This window comes from Gymnoscopelus braueri, assembly GCF_963280865.1.
Source record: "Gymnoscopelus braueri genome assembly, chromosome: 5".
NCBI classification, from domain to species: domain Eukaryota; kingdom Metazoa; phylum Chordata; class Actinopteri; order Myctophiformes; family Myctophidae; genus Gymnoscopelus; species Gymnoscopelus braueri.
Window position 1 is genome coordinate 54,736,469 of NC_137606.1, and position 12,500 is coordinate 54,748,968.

The 12,500-nt window shown below is 39.1% G+C and overlaps 1 protein-coding gene across 1 annotated transcript in view; it reads right to left on the bottom strand.

Annotated features, from left to right (window-relative positions):
* Nucleotides 1-12,500, bottom strand: part of pdgfd (platelet derived growth factor d) — a gene marked incomplete at its 3' end in the record, with an annotated part of 187,275 nt that overhangs the window by 62,034 nt on the left and 112,741 nt on the right. The window contains exon 9 of the mRNA XM_080429315.1: nt 8,464-8,681. Within this exon, the coding sequence (XP_080285441.1) occupies nt 8,464-8,681 (218 nt within the window). The remainder of the gene's footprint in view (nt 1-8,463; nt 8,682-12,500) is intronic.

Genomic DNA, 12,500 nt, shown 5'->3' on the forward strand with positions numbered 1-12,500 from the left:
ATATATATATATATATATGTGTGTGTGTGAGAGAACGCTCCCCCCTCCCCACTTGTTCTGTAAAGAACAATAGGCAAGCAATTGAAGCCATGGCCAGAACATTATTATAACCACACACATTACCTCACACATTACCAGGTAATGAATTTAATTGTTCTATTTCAAATGGATGGGCTCATTACAAATTGCATTGTTTGATTTTAATGTAAATAATTAAAGTAGCTAATCTTCATAAAACATTTTTTAAAGTGATATACTGTAGTTATAGCAGTGACTGAGATGTAGTGGAGTTCTGGAAATTGGAAATACTCTAGTAAAGTAAAACTCAAATCTTTAGGTACAGTACTTGAGTAAATGTAATTAGTTACTTTACACCACTGTTCTATAAATGTAATTATTTAACCACCCACACACATTACCAGATATTGTTTAATTTCAAATTGAATTATTCTACTTAAAATGGTTTATAATAAGGGTAATAATAATAATAATAATAATAATAATAATAATAAGACAAGACAAGACAACAGAATGCTGTATAACTGAATGCGTGTGAGCGCGCATGTGCGTCCGCAACTGGTTCCTGCCCACCTCAAGTCACCATTTGACCAATCTTGCCCGGACATCAAAATGAGTTTGCCACCCCTGCTCCAAAGGAATACATTGGGCCTTATGCAGCAATAAGTTCCAAATGTTTCCTCTTACATTTCTTCCTAAGTGAATTCCTAAGAGAAGTCAAGTCAGATTCATGAAACGTTCTTAAAAGGCAGAATTGTTCGTAACTTATGTTCTTATGATGATGAGTCCCAATCCTTGTAAATTGAAGGGGTGTGCCAGTTAATCCAAATTACCATAGGTAGCCTCCCCACCAATCCCCATATAAGGCATGACTGCATGGCCCTGCCTGCAGTCACACCTGTGTGTGATTGCTGCTCACAGAAATCACAGGAAATCACACAGAAATAAAGTTGAGAGAATGAGGTAAAGAATACCTAAACTTAAAGACGGGGTGCCGTGATTTTCAGTGATTTTTCCCCCCCTAAAACATAATCATCAGGTATTATGGTTATACTAGGAGGAAGATTATTTTTCAAAAAAGTGTACAGAAAGTGTTAAAATTATGTTTTTATGTGGACACGCCTCCAGTTCATTAAGGGTGCGTTCGGAAATACAGCACTGAGCGCACTGGCCAATACAAACTAATAGGCGAGTGCGCTCCGGTGTGCAATATCCGAACGCACCCTAAGTATACCTGGTTCTCACCTCAGCACCTCCTCCACCACCTTAGCACCACCCACCTGTCCTAGGCCCTCCTCCTCCTCATGCCCACACCTGTTGTGTTATGATAATGAGGGGGAGGGTATGGCTTTGTGATGTCACTAAAGCGCTGTTTCTCTATTGGCACGTTTGACCCTCAAGGTTTCAGCCTCCAGGAAGAAACTCCAAATAGTCAGAGAAGACATAAAACACCATAAAAACACCACCAGGGGTTTAATAAAGTTCTATCAACTTCATAGACACATGAAAAACAGAAAAAGTGCAAAACCATGGCACCACCTCTTTAAGTCTAAAGATGGTTGAACACCAGACTCCAAACATAAAAATAAATAAATCAATAGTTCTGTGGAGTACTTCTGAAGTGAACAGCAAATTATTTAATTTAATTAATGAATGTATTTTATTATTTCTCTCACATTAATCAACATATCACTACTAGACATCAATGTAAATTTCCTGAAATTAGCATGTTATCCATATTTCATGTTCAGGAGTAGCGTTAGTAGTGGATATACCACATTGGTAGCACTTGCTATGCATCCTATGTGTATAACGCATCATGAACATACTTATAATGCATTATAATCTGCTCATAACCCTGTATAATCAGATTTATAAGAGCTCATACATACTCATAATGCTTTATAACCATAACCATATCACATTATAAAGCTTGTTATAATGACTTATAAGTTCAAGTATAAATACATTATGCTTATAACACTTGATGATTACAGTTATAAATATTCATAACAACGTATAATGCAATCATAACACATTTTAGAGCATGTTATAATGACTTATAATGTCAAGTATTCTAAAACTTCATAATTGCTACCCACTTGGTAACACTTGCTATGCAACCCAAAATGTATTCTCATAGTTATAATCCATTATAATTAATCCTTTATTATCACTGTTATAATGCGTTATAAGTGACAATAAGGCATTATAACAGTGATTAAAATGCGTTATGACAGTGAGTATAATGCATTTTAGACGTTATAATACAGCATTATTAAATGATCATAAAGCTACAAATGGCCACTTATAATAACTTATGATCATAGTGTAATGCATTATAACAGTAACTATAATGCATTATAACATAATAACAAAATGTAATAATACCACCTTATAAAATGATCATAATGTCACAAATGTTCACTTTATAATAACTTATAATCACAGTATAACGCCTTATAAGTGATAATAAGGCATTATAAACGTGATAATAAACCTTATAAAATGATCATAAAGTAACCACTTATAATAACTTATAATCGTAGTATAATGCATTATAATAATGCATTATAATGGTTATGACACATTATAACAGTGATAACTAGAAGGTACTGTTCCTGAAGAAACAGTGTGGGATCGCTAAGAATGTTGATGGTATTGAGTATTGATAGTGTTAGTAGAGTTAAAGGTTTGAAAGGTTTAAAGGTTTTAAAGGTTTTAAAGGTTCTAAAGTTTTGAAAGGTTCTAAAGGTTTGAAAGGTTTAAGAGGTTTGAAAGGTTTGAAAGGTTTAAGAGGTTCTAAAGGTTTGAAAGGTTCTAAAGGTTCTAAAGCTTTGAATGGTTCTAAAGGTTTGAAAGGTTTGAAAGGTTTAAGAGGTTCTAAAGGTTTGAAAGGTTTAAGAGGTTCTAAAGGTTTGAAAGGTTCTAAAGGTTCTAAAGGTTTGAAAGGTTTGAAAGGTTTGAAAGGTTTGAAAGGTTTGAAAGGTTTGAAAGGTTTAAGAGGTTCTAAAGGTTTAAGAGGTTCTAAAGGTTTGAAAGGTTCTAAAGGGTATTTACTTTAAATTATTTTTAGTCACTTTATTTACTTTTAAGTATTTTTACTATTTTTTTACAACTTTTAAGTATTTTTACTATTTTTTTCAACTTTTAAGTATTTTTACTATTTTTTTCAACTTTTAAGTATTTTTACTCATGTTGAGTACTTTTAAGTATTTTTACTCAGTATAAGTACTCTTAAGTATTTTTAATCAAGGTACTTACTTTAAAGTATTTTTAGTCACTTTATTTACTTTAAAGTAGCTTTTACTAATTTTTACAACTTTTAAGTATTTTTACTCTTTTTATCAACTTTTAAGTATTTTTACTATTTAAAAAGTGAAATATCTCTAAAAGTACAAATTATTTCAAAAAATTCTAATGGTAGCCAATATGTCCTAAGTAGGCTGAACGTTATAGAGTTGGAACGGAGTTTCTATCTAAAAGTATGAATTTCTCCATTGAAATGAATGGGAGTTTTTTAGAAGTAAAAAGTGAAATATCTCTAAAAGTACAAATTATTTCAAAAATTCAAATGGTAGCCGACATGTCCTGAGTAGGCCGAACGTTGAAGAGTTGGAATGGAGTTTGTAGCTAAAAGTATGAAGGACTAGTTAGCCGTCAAAAAACGGTGTTGAAGATAACAGTAGTGTGATCGCTTTAGCGATCCCACAATAAAGCATTATCAATTGATTATAATGGATTATAACTATGAGAATTAATTTGGGATGCATAGAAACTGTTACCAATTTGGCAGCAATTATGAAGTATTATAACACTTGATACTTATAAGTCATTATAAAAGGCCTTATAATGTGTTATGGTTATGGTTATAAAGCATTATGGGTGGGGGGTTATGGGGTAGGTATGGGGCTTGGGCTACAACTCAACCGGGTCCGTTTGGCTTAGATTGTAATTTCAGACCCGTTGAAAACTCTAAAGCAGTTGTTCTCAAACATTTTCATGTCAAGGACCCCCAAATTGACATGCATTTGGCTGCAGACCCCACCTGAAAATATTTTCTGCCAGGGAAATGTTTTCAAGATTTATCAAAATGTTTCGAAAATAGCCGATCTACAAGCTCAAAATGGCCAGTAATGGGACACGTTGTGAGCTTGTAGATCGGCTATTTTCAAACAAAGTATAAAATAGGGTTAAAGTGTTTAAACTGTTCCTCGTTTGCTGTGGACCCCCTGGAACTCCCTCAAGGACCCCTGGGGGTCCCCAGACCACACTTTTGAGAACCTTTTTTGCTCTAAAGTTATGATAAAAATATCATTGTAATTTAAATCCTATATTATACAACTGTAGAATTGAAGAAACTTCGAGAATTAATTATTTTTGCACAAACATGTCACACTTAAGAACTGAAAGGCCACCCTAAGAGTGCTCTTCAGTGTGTGTAGATTCTGTTCTTACCTGAGAACAGATCCCAGCTAAGAAAACATTGGAGTATACCAAAATCTTCTTAAAAACTTCTTAAGTGGGTCTAAGAAAAAATGCCCTCTTAAGAAAGTGTGCGTAGATTCTGTTCTTACCTAAGAACAGATCACAGCTAAGAAAACATTGGAGTATACCAAAATCTTCTTAAAAACCTCTTAAAGTTGGTTTAAGAAGAAATTTCCTCTTAAGAACGGTTGCTGCATGAGGCCCATTGTGTGCCCGACAGCTACAGCAGCGTGACTGATACACCCCGGTCCTCCATTCTCTTTAGTCACCGTCCAGCGCATCATCACCAGAAAACGAATAATGGAGCTTGCACGAAAAAATGTCACCCACTCTTTTACACTCGCAAATCTGTGATGTGATAACAAAACGGATTCTGAACAGTCCCAAGCTATTTCTCTGTCCGTTTGCCTCACTACAGGTGTTGTAGAGGTTTAAATTGTCCACTGGAAGCATGTGGCTTACTCGTTTGCTCACTTATTGTATTTCCCAAAAAACTGTCTTAAAATAATTCACTCCAGACGGTTGTAAAAATGTACTTGAAGTTTTACTTCTCAAAAGACAAAAAATAATATTCCACAGGTTACAATTGTGTATGCTTCCAAACTCCAAACTGTCTGACACTGACTGGCTCTGACTGACTCTCAGTCCCACTGATGACAGCAGCTGAGTCTAATCATCAAAATGTCACAGTGACACAATACACACCTGTCCTTACTCAACCTTAATTATCAAAGGCCTTAATTGACAAAGGTACTCTCTGAAGTTCTCTTAAAGCAAAAGCCCTCTTATGTCAATACTTGTACATACATATACCATGAATGAAACATATGAATTTAGCAATTATGTATCTTCTTCAAATATTTAGGTTTTACCATTTTTACTCAATACACATTAATTATGAAATATCAATATGAACTGTTATCTCTGTGGTTTGGCTTCCACAGGTGTCCTCGATGTATACCGTAGTTTTCATCACCTGCAACAGCTTATGTTCAGTATGCTGGTCTGACATCACACGCTACACAAACCGATTGTAGACTTTAGCTGGACTACGGCTGAATCTGAATTTCGTTTAACATTCATCTTCTCTTCTGGGGGTCCCTGGAACAAAACCTTTTCAGATGGAGGTCCTCGACATGAAAACGTTTGAGAACCACTACTCTAGCAGGATGGGGACAGCTGACGGAGGTTGGTGCTGACCACACCTTCTTTTGGACGTGAGGCAGGAGTCAGCTTTGCCATAAAATCCAACCTGATCAGCAAGCTGGCAAGGTTATTATAGTTTCACATTTTTCATTTGTTTTTAATTTTTATTTAGTTTTGACTTTTTGCTATCAATTCCAGTTTAGCTTTAATATGTTTTTGAAGTGGGTTTTCAAGTTAAAGGTAGTGTAAGTGAATTCTTTTTGGTTAAAACAAAAAGTATTTTGTTAAAAGGTTAAAATACTATATATTCTGATGGTTGCTATAGTGTTTTTTCAGTAACATATGTCTCCCTGTCTCTCCAGCTCTTTAATAAACAGAAAATACATTTTCCGGTAGGTGTCAAAATCTCATTCAATCAGGAGAAAGTACCAATTTTGAAGCTTAATTTGTATAGTGTTCCAGTTCCAATTTTGTCTGCTCATTTCTTAGTGTCATCACTTCCAATTTCACATGTTTAATCTGTATCCTGATTGAGTTCTCTATCCTGGTTGGATGAAATTGGAAATGAAACTGAAACTGAAACGAAAATGCCTTTTCTGTTTTATAAAGAGCTGGAGAGACAAGGAGACTAATACTGAACAAACACTCTATAGCAATGAGTACTATCAGAGCTATTTAACACTTATTTTAACCAAAGCAAATCACTTACCCTACCTTTAATTTATTTTTTATTTTATTTTTTTGAGTCTTACTTTTGGTAGAATGTTAAGCAGCAGTGTTAATTTGAGTTTTTAAGCAGTGCCAGCAACTTCCACAAGTGACTAGGCCCTTGTCGACATGCACACCGGTATTTTCTCCCTTGTTTTCAAAACAATTCCCTTACACGAACACATTTAATAACAATAACTCCGTCTACACTTAAACCGATTAAAACACAGCTGTCATCGCGAGGCTATCTATTGGCAGCCTGTCAACAACTGCAGTCTCATGATGACAGCCAGCCCATAAAGCCCAGCCTGTTATTTGGATACCTCAATAGAATGACATAATGTGCATATCGAAAAACAAGAGATCAGGGAACAAAAGTCCATTATGTGCATTAACAAAGTGCATTATGACTTATTTTATTTTCCTGAACATATTATTCTATTAGTTTGCAATTGTTCAAATATAGTGTGTATTCATACGCTTGTCCACTGGGCTCTCATTGAATTCAATGCATTCCGTCAGCTCCAGTTTGCCTCCCAGTGCCTGACATAACATTATCCGTCTCCTTCTTCACGTAGCCTTGTTACAGTCTACCAATATAAAACCTGTGACTCAATATGGTGGTGGAGTAGTAGTGGTTCAGAGAGGCTTATTGTCGGTGTCAGCCTGAGGGTCTATCCCCGTTTCACAATGAGCTAGCTAGACCCATGGGAGATGGATTGCTGAGGTGGAGCGCAACACCTACCATCAGCTCCCAGTACTTACCTCACGACTTGACGCACCCAAACCATGATACTCATGCGCCCTCATGACCTTGTGGTCGAAAGGCGAGTGCTCTACCGACTGAGCTACTCGGACACACCCGGAATAGTAACTGTACATTTAAGTATAAACATGTAGAAAGTCCTGTTAGTAATGTTAGAACCAGCACCATTTCATCCATATCCGCCATGCCATATTCCTATGCATAGGACGAGCGACTGCGGCCCGTACTATGCGAATGGATGTCCACGTGGCAACGGAAATATGGCATTTAAAAAAAATCTTCACTGTGGCCGGAGTTATCCATAAAGTCACAGTCAGCACGACACACCCCATATTTGGGTGTAGCTGTTGTGGGTGCTCTATGAAGCTACACTCACACAATCACGCTAAAGCACGCGTCGGCGCCATGTACAGCCATTAGGCGCAGGGGGAGGGGACGCATGCTGCACGTGATTGTGTGAGTGTTGCCTCGCATCCTGACACACAGACACGCAAAATATGCCGTGAACGTCCCAATCTGGCGGATAAAAGCAGCACAGCACAGGGCACCAACCTTGGGGGGTTCACCAAACGGTGTGAGAAAAAAAAAAAACGGCGAAAAACGGCGGAATTTGGAAGCAGAGCTAATATGCATTGCGGTAATCCAACCCGATCTCCAGAGATTACCGTAACATTGCACGGAACGAGTGCACTTCATTCCGTGGATAGCCGCCTCGGAACTCCCGAATTGCGTGCATATGGTACGGCGCTGCCTTGTGACAAAACCATTTCGGAGGCGCGCAGTCACAGGCGAATTGTCCCCCCGTGAAGGACCACCGAGGGAGCTAAGGCGACCGAGTTGCCGTCCTGAACGGTGGGACATTCGCCTGTGCCTACTCAGCGCCGTTTGAGTTATGTACCGATAGGCACAGAATCGTAAATTTTATTGTGCGGACTGCTCTGCTTCCGGGTTTTTCCGTGTTGCGACTGGTTACGCCCACCGTGGGACTCGCCGTACATATGCACGCAATTTGGGAGTTCCGAGGCGACTATCCACGGAATGAAGTGCACTGTTCCGTGCAATGTTACGGTATTCTCTGGAGATCAGGCTGGGTAATCTCTGAAGACAGATTCTACTAATAGCAGAATCTGTCAGCACCACTGCCCTTGTTGTTAGTAGGAATTTATAAGCGCCCGGGAGGAAGTGGACTAAGAAAGGAGGGCCCAAACTAAGTTCCTGTTTCGACACAAAAAAGGAGGTGGTGCCCCCAGTGGCAAAAACAAAGGAGAGAATAACCCCCCCCCCCCCCTTTTTTCTTTTACCGAACGGGTTCCCAGATTGGTATTGCGGTCATATACCTCATGCAGTTTGACGGACGTCTTGGCGGCCTGACAGGTGCAGCCGCTGTTCCAGTTCTCGGTGCCGCAACCACAGTTTCCCCCGCAGCGTTTGACCAGCAGACAGCGCGGGAAGAAGACGGCGCCGGTGGCGCGCAGCTCCTCCCGCAGGTTCACCGAGTAGTTCCTGGGAGTGCAGCTGTAGCGCTTCACGTCGTCATACAGACGGTCCAGATCAACTGGGAGAGGAGCATAAAGAACATTTACTTTTCATCATAAAACAGGTAGTTCCGACGAAGTCATCCGATTGGTTGAAATAGGCTCTCTGTCCGTGCTCAAACGAGCATGACAGCACACCTAATCATGATGTAAAAATCAGATGTGCTGATCAGACCGAGTCTCGGCAGAGCAGAGCCGGCTAGTGGCTAGGCTAGCAGTTTGCATGGGACGTTTACGGCCGTAGTAGCTAAATCTGGCATTAAAATAGTTTGAATTTAAATAGAATATCTTAAATACAGTGATATTGAGCTAACAGTTAAGCTTTGTTTCTCTATGTGTCCAGTCTGAGAAAAGTTGTCTAGCGTGGCTGAGTAAACAGGGACTCTGTCTGTCTCTATCAGACAGACCTCATGTATTTCCGGGATAATAGAGATAACACTTGCAGAAAGGATGTTATTTTAAGAGAAAAAAATCCTGCAATATGAATACATTTTATGAAAACATGTTTTTTTTAGATGGTAACTGTTGTATAATCGTGGGGGGGGGGGGAGTTCAGAAAAAGTGAAGAGAAGTGTGAAGAGGTCATATGTCATGTAGAATGAAGACGATGTGGAATTTACCCTGAAACCAATATGAAAATGTACTGGCCCTCATTTATCAACGCGGTCTAGACCAAATAATGGGCGTACGGTGAGATCACCGCAACTTTCGGCATTTATCAATATCCTGACTTTGACTTTAGCGTACGGCCCGCTCAGATCTCACGTCAGGTCTGAGGCAGTTGTAGACTTTGGCTGCACCCGTTTGTTCCATTGTAGACCTGCGGAGCAGCATTGTCTGACCGTCTGACAGGCATCTGAACACATGTATCCACTCCAAAATGTATAATCTAACACAGTAAATAAATAATCCCCGTGAAAATTTTATATTTTAAACAAACTGCTTTAACAGTCATTCAGATAAGATTGCAGATCTGGCTGCATTGGCTATTTGAAAATAGCAGATCTACAAGCTCACAACGCACCGCGTTGCATCGCGACACCCGGCGCTATTTTAAAGAAGATAATGATATGTGTCTGGCTAAGGACAAGTACATGGTGTACCATGCATGCTACTGTAGTAGCATGCATTTTATTTTTTATTTTTAGGGGGGGGCATTGTTTTAATGCCATCCTACTACTATATTACTATTATTATTATCCTCCTGCCCTTATTTTTATGGCGTTTTAAGGGAAGCGCTTCTGGCACAGCAGCACAGCACCACAGCAGCGTCTCCAAGGATCCCCATTGCCCAATAATAGGCTTTTATTGGGCATACTTTTGACCCCCTTTTGATACAAAATAAAGTCAGGAGGATAATAATGATAGTAAGATGGGCCATTACTATGGCATTAAAATAAATCACAAAAAATAAAATAAAAAAAAACTTTTTTTTTCAACTATTCGACTAGTACCAACAAAGTCGACTAGTGGTTATACTAGTCGACTAGTCGACTAGTTGGTGAAAGCCCTACTTGATCATACTACGGCTTCACACAAAAGCATCAAAAGCAGCAGATCTGCAAGCTTGAAACGCGGAGCAAAGCGCACGTTTCGAGCTTGTCAATCTGCTGCTTTTGGTAATTGTTTTTATTTGAATCCTGAAAAGTAACAGTTTTGGACATATGAGGTTTCCACCCCACAAACACAATGTTTTTCCTTTTGTTCTCCATTGTCCCACTGCAATTATTTTAGTAAGCGAGTATAGTAAAGTTTGATAAATCTGATTTCAGTGCAAGGTTGCAGTTGGAGTTTCTGCGGGGAAAAAAAAGACTATTAGTAGGCTATGTAGCAAACCAAGCTAGATTAGGTTGAGGCTAAAGATATGATGATTTATATATTCATAATGCACATCGTACATCATGTGTCATATGGATACAATGAAACAAAGATATATGCACAGGTAGGTTTAAGGTAGCAGATTGAAATAGGATAAACTGTGTGCCATGGGCTGGTACAGGAATGCATAATGTACAGCAGGGGTCCTCAACAACAAATCTTGAAGGTCCACAAATACGTTTTTGAATCAGGCTAGGGCGCGCGCGCGATTTTTTTCGCGGATTTCGGCGGATTTGGGTACTTTTCCACCCGTTTTTAGTTACTTTATTTCGGTTTTAGGGTTAAAAAAAAAGAAAAAGAAAAAAAGTTTTTTAATTTTTTTATTATAATTTTCCCAGGGTCCGCAGAGAGGTGTCCCGCGGTCCGGTCATGGACCGCGGTCCGCCTGTTGAGGACCCCTGATGTACAGTATACAGTAGACAGAAATAGAGGCAGAGGTATCATGTGCTGTGCACGCTGTATAGGAGACAATGGTGGAAAGTACACATTTTAATTTAAAGTACAAATTTCAAGGTACTTTTAATTTACTTGAGTATTTCCATTCCTTGCTCCTTTATACTTTTACTCCACCACATCTCAGAGGCAAATACTGTCTTTTTCTCTTTACTGCACTACATTTATTTGACAGCTTTAGTTACTATTTACTTTGCAGACTTAGATTGATAATTTATTTCCAAAGTATATTCTAAATATTTAAAAAAAATTGCAGATCTGCAAACTCACAACGTGTCGCAGATCTGCTATTTTCGAATAGCGCTATTCCAAGTATAAAACAGGGCTTAAACAGTGGTTAATAAGTATAGTCAAATAAAATTATATGTATGGCATTCAGAAGAAAAAAAACACACACACACACACACACACACACACACACAGAGTGAGAGAGAGTGAGAGAGTGAGAGTGAGAGAGAGAGAGAGAGAGAGAGAGAGAGAGAGAGAGAGAGAGAGAGAGAGAGGGTTAAGCAGGGGCATCGACCGACTGGTGCTCAATTCCGACATGATCAGAATGGTAATGGTCACCTATCACCTCATCATCCACACACACACACACACACACACACACACACACACACACACACACACACACACACACACACACACACACACACACACACACTCACACACACACACACAACACACACACACACACACACACACACACACACACACACACACACACAGATTTGTTTTTTGAGAAAATACAAATAATAATACTAATACTACTCATAATAATAAACTAATATTTAGTATGTTTCCTACCTGAAGTGTGGCTTGCACATATGGTTACAACTGTGCTTCACACATTAAACACTTAAGCCTTATTTCAGATTTTCAACATTGTTAAAAAAAACTCATTTTTACGTCATGTGCTAGCTTTGAAAATTAAAAAAAGAAATACAAATTTGAACATTTGAACATTTAAATAACTAAAAACATTTTAAATTAAAGAACGTGTTGAGAGAAAGAAAGGGAGCGATAAAGATAGAGAGGAGGGAGAGAGAGACACTGTTCTATATCTATATTGATGGTGTGTTGATTATGGTTTAATTGGAGAGGTTCTATTGGCCGACGATGGATTTGTGTTTGCTCATATTTTAGAATGTGTGTAATAAAAGTCCGTGCCCACCACCACGGAGGTTGTGGGTTCGAATCCACCGTGGTGCATCCGGCTTTGTCGAGCGTCTACACGAACACAATTGGCCCGTGTTCGGGGTAAGGAAGCCGGGCGGGGAGGAGGAGGGTGATATCGGTCATTGCACGTACTCCTACGGGCTGGGGGGGGGGGGGCGGCATCTGTCAGCGGGGAGTGTTGGGCGGGAGGAGTAGGACGAAGGCCCTACGTACGTCCTCCTGGTGGGGGCTCCTCACTGGCAGGTGAGTCAGTAGGATACGACAGCACTGACAACACAGAAATGTGTGTGGGGAGGAAATAATTGGCATAACGACTAAATTGGGGAGAA